Below are 18564 nucleotides of genomic sequence, written 5' to 3' on the forward strand. Positions count from 1 at the left end.
AGGCAAAGAGATGAAGGGAAGCACACTGGAGGTTTCCCTGTCTGCAGTCCTTGACAAGTCCTTCTATGAATGAAGTGCATGGATTTCCTGATTGATCCATAAAGCAAATGATGGCTTTTTTTGGCTCTTCTAATATTCACTTCCTGCATAAGATAAAAGATCATGGCTCTTTAGGTGATGCATATGTTATGAATCAACTGGATTTCGCTTCTATAACTCCAAATCATCTTCTGGAAAAATTGTTTTAAACACGTTTACATACTATTGCCACCACTTTGGAATGAAAAAGGAAAAAAAAGACTACATATACAAAACCCTAGAAATCTATATTTGCAAAGGTTGTGCTAAATAAGAAATATAGGAAGTGCACGACAGCTGGCATTAAACATGCCTGTCAGTAGATAATCATTAATGATTTAGTTTTCCAATGAGCTTTGAAGGCCATTGTGAAAGACTCTTAAGGAAAACCAATACTTGCAAGATAAATGGCAAAGTCTGCAAATTGGAAATAGAGAAGTACTGAACCACTGTTTCTTAAAATAGTTTAAATATGCAATGTCTGTGGTGTATAGCAGCATAATTTTATATAATTATCAAGAATTCCAAGGGAGGAAGTAGACACCAAGTTGGCAATGTTTGCCAATCACCCCAGGTCTAATTTCTAATCAAACCTACAGAAGTTTGGAAAGGAATGACAGTTGTGAATGATAAACATGTCAGGAATTAGGCAAATGAAAGGTAACCCAGATAAATATAAACTAGGCAACTAGGCAAAACCAGTGAATATATACAAATTAATCTGCTTCTAGAGGCTACTGCAACTCTGATATTCAGTAATACCACCAGAAAGCAAATAATGGTTGGTTGACTCTAAGACTACATCTCTGAAGAAAAGTTTCTCTGAGTCATAATGAACTGTTCTGTGAAAAAGAAAACCTGTGCAACTGGAAAGCAAACAAATCAGTAATGAACAAAATTTCTGAGAGTATTAGGAAGAGGCTGGAAAATTAATATGAATTGCTTCATGTCTAGATATGGTAATGACACACTGCTTCCTTAATATAGTATTGAGTTTGAGCCTGCTCTTTTAACATAACTGGTTTTTTTTAATAATCTTTTATATCTTTGTGCAAATGCACATCCTCACATCACCCTGATAAAGGCACATTTTTCACATACCTGTTCTGCAATGAATTAGTAATGTTTGCTGCTGTTCATACATTAAGCTGCTGCTGAGTGGGAGAAGCTGGTTCACGTGTCACCCCACAACCGCCCCACATCCCCGCGTGCCGTAGCACCAGGCCTGGCAGCAAGATGGATTTGCATGGCATGAGGAGAAAAAATGCTGTTGCTGTTCTAGTTTCAGACAGGCGGTTAGTTTGTGAAAGGAAACACTTGGCAGTGGTTCAGCTGGTGATTGTGTGGTGGTGATGACACTGCTCCCATTCCTGCCCCCCCACAGCCACAGTGACAAGCACAGTGTGCAGCAGTTCAGGTGACTGTCACCTACAAACACACCTTACCTGCTGACTGGGCAGAAATGACTCAACAGTTTCCTTCCCCTTGCCGTTAGCTTAAACATTTAAGCTAAAATGTGATGGCAAACAAGCATTTTGATAATACTCATTGCCTTTTTATGAGCTGATAAAGAAGTGAGAAGTATGGAAGAGAGTATTTTTTTAATTTCTGCTTGGATGAACTTGAAGAACCATAGAAGTATTATTTTGGCAATATTTTTATTTTTTTTGTTTTAAAAAAAAAACCCAAGATGCTTTACCATAAAGTTAAAATAACAAGTTCACATTTTTTCATATTGGCTGGCTGTGCAGTTTTACACTTTAATGTTGAAATTATACAGTATTAACCATATCCTCCAGTTGCTTTCCTAGTTGTATTAGACTTAGCTTGATTCACAGCAGCGTAGGATTTAGGTCTTACCTGTCACACCTGTCTGTCCATTAGCTTTTATTTTTTCCTTTTTTACAGCATGTAGAAATACACATGTCCAGAGAAATGCTCCAAATAATTCTATCGATTCTCAAATGTTTACCATAGCATAGGGTTGTTTTTTTTCAATGTGCAAACACCACCTCAAGAGACCAAGTTAAAAATCAATCAGCCTCGTTCACAGTGAGAAGGCTGGACACCACTTTCATACAGGGGGAAAAGCCACCACCATGGCACAGAACAAAAGGGCTCCCTAGCATTGTGTAAGCAATGCACAGTTTTAAGACAGCTTCAGTACTGGATATTAGAACCAGATTGGAAAGCATACACTGAAACTAAATGTGGAAACACCTTTACTTACTGTGTTAAAATTTGGGAAGAATCCAACAGCAGAGCTGCTGTCCACAGGGAAGGACATAAAGGGTTTGATATCCAGGGAAGGCTGCATCATCAAGGTAGGTGTGCGCACAAGGGTGGGAAGTGTAGTAGTGCCTGCCAAGAGCAAACAAAACCAGGAATTCATGGTATTCTCCTTTCTGCAACACACACAGTATAGCTGACACAACTGCCAAGAAAAAATTATACAGGGCATGGTGAAAAGGCTCTGTAGGAGTTAATATCATTAAAAGGATCCTCTTTACACAAAGTACAGATGAGGCAGAGCACTTCCCTATGGCCATGGATACTCAGAAGCTGAAGAGAAGACATATGGTATATAAATCACACTGGCAGGTAGACTAAATCCTTTCTACAGCTGCAAAATTCTTCTTGTGCCAAAAAGGCCAGGATGGGTGCCCATGAAAGTCAGATGCTTTTGCAATTCATGGTTGCCTACTAGATCAGCCAGCAGAAACAATACATGTATGCTGAAATCCAGAGGTTTGTTTCCAAATAATGATCTGCACGTTATTTTTCCCCTCTTCCGACTGTCTATCAGGTGCTACACAAACAACATTTCATTGAACATGTAAAAGTTTACCTTTTTTACAGTGCATGGCAAATATTAGAAAACATCCAACAATTAAATAATCAGTTAACATTCAGATGAACACAATTCTTTACATGCAATGCTAACTATTTTATAAATTGGAGCTCTCCAAACAAAAGTTTTCCAGAAATCTATATGCTGAATTTTTTCTGTATACACTTAAGAATCATTGCCCAGCAAGATCCCAAAGGAATGGGCAGGCACATATGTCCAAATATTCATTTTTAACTAGCTATCTACACTATTCACACAAGAAGTGTGCCTAGCACACAGCTCCCAGCTATGCCTGTGGGAGTATTCTTTTTCCCCTGAAACCATACAAAATAGATTTCAAATACAATTTCCCTCATTGAAATACAAAGTGAAAAAAAAAACCCAACAAAAAAACCCAACCAAAACCACAAATCAAAAAAGCCCTCAGTGTCTCCTTCCTGGATTGAATAAATAATTCAACACCAACAGGAGCAGGCAGTGGAACAAAAGTGTCCCACACCTCTAAAGGAGGGTGAGTCACTCTGTCTCTCCTACCTCTATCACAATTTCTCCATAATTACCTCCTCCTCCCACTCATCAGTAGCCAGCAGCTGGGAGCACAACAGGCCTCTTAGGAGCTTCTCTTGTCTCAAGCACAGCTTACACAATACCTGAGCTTTTTCTCATAGAAGACATCTGAGCTTTTCTAATCCAGCCAGGAAGGGGATGGGCAGGAGGGAAGGGGAGGGGCACTGAGAGGGAGCTAGAAGGAGAGGGTTAGAAAAGTAAACATGGAATTCTCCTTCTCTTCTCCCATTAAATCAAATCATTTGTGTCCACTTGCAAAATGCCAGGCAATCCGTATGGGCTGTGTGAGCATCAGTCTTCCTTAAAGGGAGCTCCCTTTCTGCCGTTAAAGTTCACACAAAACTGAAGGCAAAGGAGAGATTTACATCCTTTTCACTGTCCTCTCTCCACAGTCACAATTTCAAGTCCATCTTATGGTATCCAAGAGGAAAGCTAAGTTCAGAAGCCAGATGGGGCTGCATGGATTTTTTGGATGAACAAACACTTATAACTAGCCCTGAGCTCCAATTTTGTTGATGCTGGAGAGACAGTCATTTTGATCTCAGCTGCAGCATAGTAAACATTATATTATGGTCTAGCACATGAATAGCAGGCTGTTTCTTCTACAGGAAAAGCATCATGATTGCACAAAGATGGGTCAATGACAGACATGCAAAGAGAATGTTTCATACTGTCCCAACAGAGCTGCACAACTTGAAAGGAAAAATATGCTTGAGAAACTTTCCCAGAATATTTTCTCCCTTCTTCTATCCCAATATTTTCATAAATGTCAAGTTTGTTCCTGCATAAGCCCATGAGACTAATTGACAGTTGTGCCTAATTAACTGTATGTCAAAGCTTATTCAAGTGGAGCCACACACGTCAAAAAGCTAAAGGCTAACATGCCTATAGTTTCTTATTCATATCCATAATGGAAAAGATGAACCAATAGGAAAGCAGTGTGTCAGAAAATTTATCCAAAGAAAGTATCTTCAACTGCAAAAATGATGATTATTTCTACTAGCTGGTTCTGAAACAGTAGATTTACATAATTTGGATTTCAGAGTTGCATTCAAACAGGAACTATGTTGTATTCAATTACCTAAAGGGCCATCATCAATCTAACTTCTGCAAGTTTCTCTTTGAAGTTCATAAGCAATTAAAGATCTGTGAAGTTTAAGAAGACCTAGCCTCTCTTTACATAAATGTACTTCAATGAAGCTATGGTTACATATTCTAACTCAATTTTACTGAAAAAAACCCCAAACAGAATAGACTTAGATTGTGACTGACATTTTAAATCAAAGTTACTTTTCTGATGCTGTCCTTATTCAATGTATAGAAAGCATGTGGCATAAAATCTTTAAGGCATCCTACTGAAAAAATGCAACTTTCTTTGTACTCCTTGGTTGAGCACAGAATCTTTCATGTGAAAAAGACATCTGAAATCTCTCTCTAGTTTTGCAGTTCACGTTTTTTCTGCTGCCAGACTAATTTATAACCAGGAGACTAAAATACATTTGGAGCCCACACAGAAAAGAAAATATATACACCTACCAGACTGATTAGTGAAGGCATTAATCATAAAAAATGTGTTCGTTTTGTTTGTCAATTTACTACTTCAACAACTGCCAGCCAAATATTGATAACCCTGTTGGAATGAAGTTGGTCTTTCAGACTCACCTCTGAAAGCCTCAGAAGGAATTGTCAGGTCAAGCTGACCTAAATTACAAGTAGAATCACTTCATGAAAAAATCGTCAAATCAAATGCAAGAGGGCAGTTCTACCCTGGCATTGCTCCTAATGGTCAAATAGATTTTCACCACTACTCCACCAAATCTTTACCCAGATCTGAACTAAGCAGGAATATTGGCACAAAAAAGTCATCACTTACAAGCTTCATTATCTTCAATAATTTAACAGATGTTTATAATTTCATTAGCATTTTAATGATAAAGACAATTTACCATGTCAAGTATAGATTGTTTTAAACTACCTGTAAATCTTTACAAGAAAGAGCAGTTATATTTATTCCAAAGGCATTTGCTTTTTTCTGCTTCATACTTGTTGAACAGTATTTTATAACTTCAATTTTGACTCCCACAGCAGTAGTTATCTAAGCACTAGGAATGCAAGCTGTGGACAGACTTTACAAAAGGCACTGATCCTCACTGGTCCCTTTTACCCTTGTTGAAGAGGAGGGAAAGAGGTTTTCAGATGACCCAAAATGTCTCATTTTAATAAAAGTTTTTCTTCTTTCTACACATATTTATCTGAACAAACAATTCCCTGTGTAACAGGTGCTGCTCCTCTTTAGCCATGTACACATGGCTTTGCATACACTGCAATGCACTGGGACACTTGTTTCTACAGAAGTTAGGAAAGGTTGTAATCTTTACCCAAATTTAATCTGCCTCTAACAAATAAGGTGCAAGGGATTCAGCAGCACAAGTGATATCTTTGGGGAGCAATTAGAAGGTCTTGTATCCGTCACTCCAGTAGCCAGACATGTCCCCAGGGCCAATGAAGCCAGCTTTAGCCTGTTGCCAACAAGGGGACAGGTGACACAGGGGCTTGAAGAATCTCTACCAACACCCACACTTTTCCAGTTTCACAGAAAAAAACAGAACTCCAGACTAGCAAGATTGCAGTTTTGGCAGAGGGAATCACAGTTAACCTTGGCCATGGTAAAAAGTCACTGGTCCTCTTCTTCAAGTAAAAGTGGCGCCAAGATTGGTCAAATCTAAGCACACAGCTTCGCCCTCTGCAACCCTTGAAAACTATTTATGACACTATTACTTCTGTGATTTACTCACCAAGTGCTTTTCTTTGTCACTGAAAAACACCAAAAAAAAAGTGTAATGCCTGCTCATTAATTCCTCTCATTTTGGTCATGATTAGACCATTAGACAAAAAAACCCCAATTCCCTCACAAACTATACTCGCATAAAAGACATTTGTGAGTTTTTTCAGCTTAAAGAAATGAATCATGTTTCAGATTTGAAAGCATTCTCCTCCAACGTCTTCACTAAAGGCAACTATGGAGAAATCTGAAGCCATACTCAAGTCTCTCCTGTTTTCCTGTTACCTAAAGATGTCACTACCATATTTTAATCCTCCCATCAAAGGAAGCAATCCTCACTCAGAGCAAGAGAGTGGAAGAATAAACACTCTCAGGACTGAATAAAAGTATTTGAGTGACAAATGTCTACGCATTGGACAATCTACATCCACCTCAGATTGCACATGGTGGCATTTGTTTTCATTTGTGCCAATGACAGTATTTGGGAAGATTCCAAAGGGACATTGAGATATTCACACCCACAACTACTTTTGTGCATTACACTGGAAGTTTTCAGTTATGGACACTCTGTGCTGCCTTTTTCATTCCTGACCTGTTTCAGCTATGAGGAACCTTTATCTTCTGCAGTAATGTTGAGTAGTCTTATGTGGCCCCAGAACACTAGCAATGTAACTGTATGATGGACCAGTTCTGGGATTTCTCCTCCCTTCACCTTCGTAGAACTGTGGTTTTGAGACACTTCTAGAGCCAACAGTACCCCTTTGAGGGTGGATGACAAATTGCTCCTGAATTAGTAAAGGACTGCAGCCAGAGTGTGCACAGCCACCCTGTCTCTAGACCTCACACTGTCATCTCCGGTTACAGCATTTTCCTTCTGAGCTCCAGAAGGTGGAAACAATTCCCTGGAAGGATTCTCAGACAATTCTGCATGTGTTCACCTAGGAGCTTCTTCTGGGACCCTAGAGTGTCAGCACAGTTTGTTGTTTTATCAGTGGAAGTTTTCAACATTTTCAGAAACATTTACTTCTGCATGTGGCTAAGAAATCCAGTTTTATGAACAGTTTACAGCCAGAGGTAGTACCTAGGGCGCTTTCATATTGAATAAAAATCTCTCCAGCTCTATTGCCTATGACTCACAAAAAACCCCCAAAACCCCCAACCACTGCTAAAACAGACACCAGACTTTCCTACACTTGCTTATATGCAAGTGTTTGGAACGATATGCAGAAAAAATTATGTTTATAACAATCCCTCCACCTAACTGCACAATGAAAGATTCAGTTTTCTTCCCTTTTATCCGATGCCCCCATTGCATCATGCCTCAGTTCTGCTTCCCCCACAGTTTTTTTTCCTCTACCTGACAGGTAAAAATCAATCACTTGCAAGTCACTACATTTTGTTGTTTGAGCCTTTATAAGACACTAGCCCTGGAGATTTTTCACAATGCTTAATATTAGTCATTTTTCCATTCCAGTATGATCAGTTTAGAGGATTTAGAAACTTTCTAATTTTGTTTGTTTACTTACAGCTATATAAGGGTATTAGAGGATGTCATCTGCTTCTGTTTATGCCTAAGATAAACTCATAAAAACAAGTTAAGTGCAAGTAAAATAATTCTGAGTTTTGGAACAGCAGGTGTTGACACCAAAATGCCTAAGGAAAAATCTATTCTAGAAGTATCCCATTAATAATGCTCCTGAAAGTGAATATCAACACATGCACTCCTCTTACACACACACACACACACAAAAAGAAGTTAGTAAATACTGAATTATTTAATGTTTTCACATTTCACTCAGCAGACCAAACATTTCTTCCTTATAATACGCTATTATAAGAGATGAGACCCATGACACACATATGGATTCCAGGCTGTCACAAGAAGTCGTGAGAAATAAGACCATTACCTCAACACATTTTCCCAAACTGATTTGCAGAGGTAACTCACTATCCTGGCAACTTATTTTTACAAGTAACTTGAGGCAGAAGCCCAGAATATATGTGACATGGCACAGCCCATTGCTGACAACAGAAAAAATGCTAACAAGTTTTCTGCCCCAAGGCACCACACCAACTAAAACACTCATGATTGAGAATGAAGCTCCTTTGGGAATTGACATGATTAGCATCAGAGCTAGTGATACACATATTTTAAAACCTGGAGAGTGCACTGTATAAATATCTCCAAAACATTATTCAGATATCAATGGAATAGTCCTTGGCTTACTGATGAATTTAAAAACCAAACTATACACACCTATCTGTGCCTGGCAAATAAAACCAGGTAAATCCTCAAAAGATGTGCTGTTTTGTTTTCTCAGAAGCCACAAGGAAAGGCAGCAGGAACTGGTGTAGAAATCATGGCTACTCAACTAAAGAACCACCCCTGCATGGAACACTCAAAAGGCAAGTGTTAAGAAAGCATTGGTCCAGGTCCAGCCTTCCACAGCAACATATGGATAAAAAATGATATGCCAAATATTCTGCACTCCATTTGGAGTTTATATTTTCAGTATATGTTTCAGAAAACCCAGAGGCTTTTGATGCAACTTCACTGCAACATTTAAATTATCTAAATATTGTACACGCAAAGCTCTTCACGCTCAAAAATTACTTACCTAAAACATGTCAGCTTGTAAAAATAAGTCTCTCCCTAAAAACTAAAACATGATTTCCAGTATGCTTGAGTACCAAGTTACTATTTCCATTATTATCCACATAGAAATGATCTATGAAGGTATATCATCAGAATTCCATATTCTCCTTTTGTATAAAATTGGATACCTGGAAATAGGGTATTTCTATGTTTCAAATGCATGTAGGCTTCCACCAACCAGGTCAACACCAAAAATAAATTGAAATCTGGTGCTGATTAAATGAATGGCTTTTAGTCAATCCAGAAAGTCAACCATCACTTACCTAATACTTTAATTATATATAACTCATCTAGAAAAGTTGTATAGCTATAGCTAGATTTTGCATGTAATTTCATGTAAGACTTCTAAAAATAGAAAAAAAACTTTACAAGTAAGCACATCTTCATTGGATGAGATCCTTCCTCATTGAAATATTAGTTGGTTATTTGGAATTACTTTGACTTTGATCAATCGTTAATATTCCTTTGCCTACCTAGTTATTTTCCATCTCCAAAGCCTTATGATGAAGGATGGTCATTAAAAAAAAAGATTATACATCATAAATATTATGCACATACTTTATAGAAAGATAATGAAAAAACTGATATTGAATATTTCTCTTACAATAATATGAGTATTGAAAAAAACTGTGTCGATACTTATTGCCTTAACCTCTACATTTAGTATATCAAAATCACATATATGGACAAATAATGATGTCTACTGGGGAGAGGAGGGCTGCAGAGGTAGGAGATTGAGACAAAACAATAGCAAACTGGAATTTCAGTATTTTAGAGACAAATATGTTCCGAAATTAATTTAAAAAATCTTATTCTTCTTGCAGCCTTCCTAATAGTTTTCAGTAACAACTGGAATCCTCATAGGTTTTTTATGGAAGATACCAGAACAGATGGAGTAGGAAGTCAAGTCCAATAATTACAAGTGGAACAGAGTATCTTGCATTTTCCGTAAATAACTGCGTTACAATTCCCTGACCATAACACCAGGAAGAGCCCAGTCCTTGCTGTACTTGCAGGATGTGTGATTCACGCTCCTGTCCCCTCCCTCATGCAGCTGTCCCTCCTGTGGCTCAGGACCCGCGCACCTGCACGGCGCACAGCAGAGCTTACAGCCGTTGTGCTTCACTGTTCATTTCACTCATTTTTTCTCAGTATTTCCATTCCCAAGCCAAGCAAACGCCACAAGTACTATACTGCTATCAAAGCAAGTTTGTTAGCACTGGCTCCTTGTCAAGACTAAGCAATTAAATAAATTACAAAACATCCTTTACTATATTTAGAAGAAACATGCTGGCTGGAGTACAATTTGCAATTTGCTATTATCTGTAGATGCTATGGAAATATTTGCCATTAGTTTCTTAAAAGAGATAATTCTCTAGACTTCTAAAGCAACCCAGGCTGTTTGTTTGACTGAAAAATCGAGTGCCATGTCAAGGCTTAACATGATCAAGCTCAGTAAGCTGTTTTTTTTCTAATAAACCAGTAACAACTGTTAATAAATGCAATGCTCCTGCCTACATTAAGGTCAGCTGAAGTTCTGCAGTCTATCCCCATTTCTTTTTCTCAGAATCCTCTGGATGGGTCAAGCTTCTCCCCCTGGTCTCCACAGACTCAGTGAGCAGCATTACCCCCTCCTCTGTTCTTATCTGCTTCTAGGAAACATTGCTTTGGAGTTGTTTTCACTTTGAAGTTTTCCAAGTATAAAAGAAAAAAACAGCTGCATCTTTTTCAGCTCTCTGTTCTCCTGCCATCTGGACTAATGGAGATCTTTGTGAAATCCTTAGGATCCTTTTACTTGATTTATTTAAACCAGCCTCCAACCCTTGCCTTTTGTACTGTCCCAACCCAAAGGCAGTGAAAGAAGGTGTTTGCTTTGCTGCTGTCCCTCCTGATTGAAAACATATCAGGTAACAAACTACTGAAGCCACACTCTTGTCCAAAACATGGTGCAACTTCTGTAACAGTCTCCATTGTTTTCCTCAGTGCATGTTCTTTGGTTCTGGGCACCAAGCCTGTAATTGTCCCAGGATTAAGGATGGCACTCCCTTCCCTTCTGGTTCAGGAAACACAAGTTTTCTTACCAACTGAAGCTTCCCTCATGAAGAACAAGAGCAAAATAGCCAAATATATATTACCTTGAAAGTTTCATAATTTGGAGGAAAGCACTTAATTGCAGTTATTTTTTTAGAGTCTGTTATCCCTTCAACTCTCATATAACTTGATTTTTCTCAAAATACAACTCTTCCCCATGATTCTAGCACCACTGGTGCCACCATCTAAGCCTCAGTGAACCTCAGCACAGGCTTTCTTTCAGGAGGTACTGAGCTGCTACTCGCAAAACCCAAATGAGTCTGTCACCAGGAAGGCTGCAGAGGGAATCCTTTGTTGTTTGTTGGACAAACAAATTTATGTTTGCAGCTGGTCTCTTGCTCCTTATTCCCCTTCAACATGCCAACCCACCAGCTCAGTAGTGCTGTGCACAAAGGTAAGAGGGGTCTAGACAGATACATCCTCACAGATGTGTCTAATCCCTTAACCACATTAGACAATTTCCAACGCTCTTGAATGTCATCATAGCTCAGAGAATTTCATGCCTCATTTGCTTTTCCTGTATAATACACAATCTCCTATACTAGTCACCCAAGTTGTTTCTTGTTTTCTAAGTTTTTCTATTGATATTGATAATCTTCACATAAAAGATTGCTGCAAAAACTAATTTAGGTTATTCAAAGAGGTCTCTTGAAAATATTGGCAATGGAAACCCAGGTCTCCACCAAATGAAATCTATTTTCCTTCCAATTACAATTTTAAAGTTTTCAGAAATTTCAAAAGAAGTTCACTCCACCCCTTCTCTGTCTAAACCATCACAACACCAGTCACAATCTTCCCCTTACTTGTCATCATTTCCATAGCTAGGCACATGCTTTTAAAAGAACCACTATCTCTCTGTTTAGAAATAAAAAAAAATTATACAGGGAAGAAAGGCAGATTTAAAAACCTTTGTGGTATTGTCCATGTAGTTTACACATATTCCACATTAATTGCTCTGCCACAGCACAGGCCACACAGCACACAAGCACCTATCCAAAAGAGATCAAACATGTACAGTTTTTTTTCTAGCTGTCAGCCCCAAATAAAGCAACAAGAACATCTTCGTAGGATTTCCTGGAGGATTTCAGCTTCCTCTTGATCAGATGTCATACTACATCTACTTCTTTTCAGAGCCCACACTCTTGAACATCTTCAGGAAGGGAGAAGTCAGAGCTCAAGCTTTACAAGTTACCAGTGCATCCTGTAGCACCATACCTGGAAACAAAAAGTGCAGAGACCTCACTCCACACATGAGAGTAGGAGCCAGGCTTAGCACTTCTCTCACCTCTAACAATACAAAGAAAGGTACTTGAACCTGCTTGTGGAAAGAGCACAAGAGTTCTGCAGGTCTTTCACCAAAGGAAGGCAAGTACTACAAATTTACCAGTGCCTTACAATATTCAGAAGCTTCATATGTTTCTGCCGTGACCACACAATCATGAATGATTTTAGCAAGCCAAAAGGTATAATAAAACACAGACCATGTAGTCCTGTAAAGGCTTCCCAGTATTAATCAGTGCCACGGTGCTTACTTAAGTCACCAAGGGTATAATCCACCACCTCTGCAGCACTTCAACATATAAACAAACACACATATAAACAAACACCGTAAGACTCAGAGGTAAATAATAATTTCATTTCAACATGGTGCTTTTGTGACTTTGGGTGCTATGAAATAGTGAGCAACTATCAAGCCTGAACAAACCTGGGCTGTTGTAATTGTGGGTTTAGCTTTGATAATCTGTGAGAAGAGCACACTGGGTGTCTGAAATGTGCCCCCTGATTCTTGGGGCTGTCCTGTGCAAGAGCTGGAGCTGGACTTTGATGATCCCTGTGGGTACCTTTCTACTTAGAATAATCTGTGATTACATGAGTTTTTTTGCAACTTGACCCTGGAAGAAGGGCAGCCTGCTATTCGACATTAAAATATAACCTAAAATACTGATAAACTGAATTTCACTGACTATTCTTCTTAGAATTAAACTTAAAAGGGTTAATAGCTAGATGTCTGCTACAGAGCTGCATTTAAAAAAACTTCTGGGGGAAGAAAGAAACAAAAAACATGAAAAGAAATGGTGTCTGAATTTTTTGAAGAGTTCATAAAAGGGGATCTCAGAGCACAGGGTTACAGACAGCATGAGGTCATGGCATTCAAAAGATCAAAGTCCACAAATCCTGTCTGTCTTGAATTAAGGTGCACTGCTTTACTTATTCTCAAAGTCAGCATTGATGAATAAGTAAGAACTTGAAAATTTATAAAACTAAAATATATGCTATCTACCCTCTATTTATAAAGGGAGAAGGAAGACAATAGATTTCAAATGAACAGATCTGCTAGCCCAGACTGCTGCATTTGTGATGTTATTGAACATTAATTAGACACCAGTATCTGACTAAAAACCTTCTTTTGCCTTGGGGTGCAGCAGTGCTCCAGCCCTGCCAAGGCTGGGACATAAAGACTTTTGATGCTGTTATGTTTTCAAAGAATGCATGGCATGAACTTTGGCAATTCTACTCTCAGCTTACCTTCAGAAAGAGAGAAGAAAAAAAAAAAAAAAAAACAGAAGAAAAGAAGGAGGTAACAGAATGTTTTCGTTGAATTAAACTGAGATTGGACAACTACACAAGAATTTTTTTACCCAAACATTTGAACTGACTGAACAGTGCTTCAACTGACGTAAGCCTTTCAAAAAAAAGGCTTCTTTTTTCTTCTAGTTTCCCAGAGACTAAATAATATCACTTTAATATGATTTATTTCATAAACTAAATGTAATTAATCAAACACTATGCTGAAAATAAAGACAAAGAGAGTTGAAAGCATTTTTTGAAAATATGCCATTCAGCCTGCATCTGCTTTCCATGATGACACCAGGAGCAGGCTGGGCAGCCTCACTGCTCCTCTTCTCCTAACACTCCCCTTGAGCCAGCACAGGGAATCAGACCAGTTGTAAACAAACACAAACCAACAAAAGAGAAACTTGCCTTCAAGCAGCCCAGTGAGCTGGTCAAGCTGAAGTCATGGTTGGGAAACAGAGAGTACCAAGTTGGTGGCAGCAGAAAAGAAAAATTTTGTTGCGCACCGATGTATCTTATTGTCATCCAGACTCATCTGAACTAGCCCTCATCTTCCCTGCAGCGTAACAGTCAAATTTCATGCCTGCCACTTTGTGTTTCTGGTTATTTCTCTCAGGATGGTATCTGTTGAAGCTGACAACGCGGCAGTGTTAACTCAAGTTCACCTTATGAACACAACAATCCAGTCCTGCATTCCCAGAATAGGGATTCTTGCTCGTGTGCTGCATTGGTTATTACTCAGCTCCCCATTTCCTTTATATACTTTGGCATAATTCATTTTTCCTTTTCTTCAAAGGGAAGATAACCTATTAGTTCTTAAAGATAGTCAATTTTTTCTTCTCTTTTAAAATTATGTGACCCCATCAGCTCTCTCACTGCTCTGGAACCTCTTTTACAAGTACCACAGATCTGTATTTTTATCCATGCAAGTATGCTTGGGGTGTGTCTGTCAGAGCCAGTGCTTTGAAGATTCTGGTTCATTGATACACTCTGACCTGTTCGTACAGGCTTTTTTTTGTTTATATTGGCAACTGGCACATGAACATAACTGATCTTCATAACAAAAAGTAATTACAAACTGGCTCCCTGCAATCCAAACTTTTGGTTTTATCTGACTCTCACAATAACAATCCAAATTTTAATTTGGTATTCTGTAAGTATTGTAAGTGCACTTAGAGAAAGATTTCTTTATGTCTGATGCTTATTTCAGTCTCATTTTATTTTCTTTTTTTTTTTTCCTACAGATGCACGTTGCTCTTTCTTCACCATTCATAGCAATTTAAACCCTTTTCCATTTCCTATCCCTACATACAGCTCTTGTGCTTGAGACTGTAGGAATTTTATAGTTTAGCAAAATTATTCTTGCCCCATTTCCTGAGTTGCCTCTGCCATGAGATGGTTTGCAGCTGCATTCTTTTTAGAGTTTCTTTAGAAAAACTTTCAAACCCTTACAGTATGCTTGATAAAAATAAATATCCTGATAAGGATATCCTACAGAAAAAAACTCAATCCTCTTTTCAGAGCTGCTTTAACTACTGGTTGTTTGGTGTGTTATCAAGTTGCAACATTTTGCTGCATAATTAAAAACCAGGCAAGATGGCTATTCTGTCATTTTTTATTCTACTAACAAGCAGCTCCCCCTCAGTTCTAATAAATAATACTTTTCCCTATCTTAAAAATAAGTGTAAGATTTCACTCTAATTTTAAAAGCAATAACCAATACTTCATATTCAGTATCCTAAATGCTAATTCAAAGATGAATCTAAGCATCAGAAAGACTCCTGGAATAGGTAGTCTATTTCCCTGGTAATATAGTGTGGTAAATAATTGAGCCTGTAATTCTGAGTAGTGAGAAAGAAGCAATGAGCCCTTCACTTTTTTTTTTTTCCCTCCCTGTTCTGATGTCTGATTTAAGCACATTCTTAAATCCCCAATCACTGGACTTTAAATTCACATTTAAACATTCTTACCAATTCTCAAGAGTACCACACATCTCTAACCTCACTTCATACTTTGTGATTGGCAAGACTCAAGAGAGGATTTTCTGACTGATAGGCAATGCACACTTAACAGAAAGCATGTGGTTTGAAATATGACTTTGTATTTCGAAAATATTCAAAACTTAACAATGGGAGTTGAAACCATATAATTCAAAGAAAAGGTGTTTTGGTTTTTTGAAGTGGAAAGAAAAGGCAAAAAAGCACAAAGAAGGAAAAATACTGCTATTGCAAAGGCATGGCTTCCACCCCCAGTGATGTTTCTAGTAGCAATAATGCCACTCCCAGCAAAAGGGAAAGCAAAAACACTGAAATGCTACCCAGATTCTTGGAGAAAGAATTATTCATGTACAATTTTGGAAGCCATAGTTGGAGGCATTTAATATGTTTAGACAAAAAGAAATCTTTAAAATACTTTATAATATAACTTTGCTTTTCCCTTTTAATTTCCCATATTTGAAAAACCAAGGGAAGCAAGCTTGTTTTTATAAACTTGAGATCTGGGGCTATGATGTGTGATGTAAAAAACTCTGGCAAATAATTCAAACATGGATCTATTACCCTAGTGCAAATCTGTCATCATTCCTTTTAAGTCCAGAGAATCACCAGGATTAGCAGTAGTACAAGTGTGAAATTTGGCTGAATACCTTCAGCTGGAGGAGCACTGTGTAGAAGCAGCAGCTGCCAGGTCAGACACTATAGTGAACCTTCCCCAGCACAAAGCAACAGCAAGACAAGGTACCCGAAGTATTTGTTAGCAGTTTCACGTCCTCAGTTTGATCTACATCCACAGAAACTGCTACACGCTCTTTGCTGACTAATAGTTCTCAAACTGCTGCACAGAGAAGCCCACTGAGGACATGAAACATGCCAACACTCACTGCAAAGAGGCGAACAACTGACATCCCACAGGGCAGCACTTGCAGGAGGAACCCAGCAAGGGAGTCATGAAGAGTGAGTGGAGTGCAGGAAGGGCATCACAGCCCACCCACTTCTCTATTACCACTTCTATTGGACTCTCCCTCCATCTCTCTGAATTATATCATCTTACAGAAATATCGGCTACAGTAGCATGCTAAATCTGCAAGAGAAGGATCAAACACTGGCTCCTTAGTTAAGGTCAACGCTGGTATGTTTCTGTGGATGCACCAGACATAGATTCACAGTTCATCATGCATTCCAGAACAGGTTTAAAATATGCCACGTATCTCCCCAGCAGATACAGCCTTTCAGAGTGAAACCATACCCCAGAATACACTCAGTGCCATATAACCTAAGGATTCTAATCAAAGTCCCTAATTCAGGAGCTGGAGTCCCTTAAGCAGGTGATCAAGTTGGCAGCTCTGAACTTGTATTGTGCAGTTGCCTTTCAATCACCTGAAGAAAGAAGGATCCTACATTTTTTTATACAGTCACCTTCAGGAGAAGCAGAAGTGATCTCCCTCCACCTCCACTGGTGGTACCTACACCCTTGTATTTTCTGTGTTCTTTTTCCAGAATTTTCAAAACAATTCTGTGGAACTATTCAATTTGAGTCTGGGAGGAATTTCTCCATTACCACAGTATGTGTCTGTCAGCAGAAGGGAGATCAGATAACTGAATTTAGGATTAATGTGCTTTTATGCATTTTGACCAGGAAAATGCATTATGACCTTAGTTGGTTTCAAAGAAAAGATTCTTAGGCACTTGAAAAAGTATAGTCAGATTGGGGGAAATAGAAGAATAAGTCCATTTGCCAATAGGAAGATGCTTAGATTTATGAGAAAAGGGTAAATTATTCTAAATCTACCTCAAAGATGCAATATAGTTCAAGTTTTGGTGGTTTGGGGTTTTTTTTGGTTTTGGTTTGTTTTGTTTGTTTGTTTTTTTTTTAAGTTAAGGTCATTTCACCATCTTTGCTAAGACAATTTTTAATCTTACAGTTTTCTGCCAACACAGAGTTTCAGGCTTGTACAATACCTTTTTGGACATGAAATTCAAACATCTTCTATTAAACACTTTTCAAAGTTGCCCAAAAAAAAATAATGCAAAGTGAAATCTAATCCTCAAATATGTTTTCTATTACAAAAGAGCAGAAATGTATGTCACATCTTTTAAATGCTTTATGGAACACACTTGTATCATGGAATACACAGGAATTGATTACTGTGACTAATGTCTCAATTGGAAAAAAAGAAAGAAAGGAAAGAAGGAAAGAAAAAAGAAAAGAAAAAAAGAGATCAGTTTGTTCTTAGGCAACATCAGAGCCAGAATACAAAACAGCCATAAACATTATCATTTTTCCCCCCAGATTTAACAGCATTGTTTGCAACAAATGATTTCAGAAGAGCAACCATTTAACATGAAAAAAGAAGAGTAAATACGCCTCCAACACAAACTGAAAAAAGTCATCCTGTGACATAAGTCCTCACCTGCAGCAAATTATTTAATTCTTGGGATCCATGGTGAAAGATAGGAAAATTAACTTAAAATGGGAATAAGAAGAAATCATAAGAGCAACTGGATTCCAGTGTGGCAAGCATCAGAAAACTGCAGCTGACTTTGAAATTTCAAACTTTGGTGCCTATAAGAACAGAGGTTTGAACATGATGAGCATTGCCCAGTATTTCTATTTCTGTACATACATGCTCAAATATAACAGCAGAGTATATCTGTACATCAATCTAAAACCACCCAGTCATCATATGTTGAGCTAGATATAGATTGATAAATCATTCTACCAGACAGTGGTGCAGAGTTAAAAAGACTTAGACAAAAAAACTACAGAAAATAAAAATATCTGGACATTTTGTCTGAAAAATTTTTGGTGCCCTTGGTCATGCAGTGAGAAATATAAGAAAAAGGTATAAATAGTAAAAATGCTTGATGTGCTTCCAAATAATATTTGAGTTGAAAGAGCAAGGGATTCACCTGCCAGAGTAGCAATTAAGGTGAAAGAGGAAAAAGCCTAATAGAAGCCTAATAACAT

The 18564-nt window shown here is 38.2% G+C and overlaps 1 protein-coding gene across 14 annotated transcripts in view; it reads right to left on the bottom strand.

Annotated features, from left to right (window-relative positions):
* ZNF385B (zinc finger protein 385B) overlaps positions 1 to 18564 on the bottom strand; it is a 157754-nt gene that overhangs the window by 51978 nt on the left and 87212 nt on the right. For 12 of the 14 annotated variants that reach the window (XM_038141831.1, XM_038141828.1, XM_038141830.1 and 9 more), the window contains one exon: positions 2309 to 2439. The exons of the other annotated variants lie outside the window; for them this stretch is intronic. In XM_038141831.1, the coding sequence (XP_037997759.1) occupies positions 2309 to 2439 (131 nt within the window). The remainder of the gene's footprint in view (positions 1 to 2308; positions 2440 to 18564) is intronic. 14 annotated transcript variants of the gene reach the window in all.

Source organism: Motacilla alba, chromosome 7 (genome assembly GCF_015832195.1).
Source record: "Motacilla alba alba isolate MOTALB_02 chromosome 7, Motacilla_alba_V1.0_pri, whole genome shotgun sequence".
NCBI lineage: Eukaryota > Metazoa > Chordata > Aves > Passeriformes > Motacillidae > Motacilla > Motacilla alba.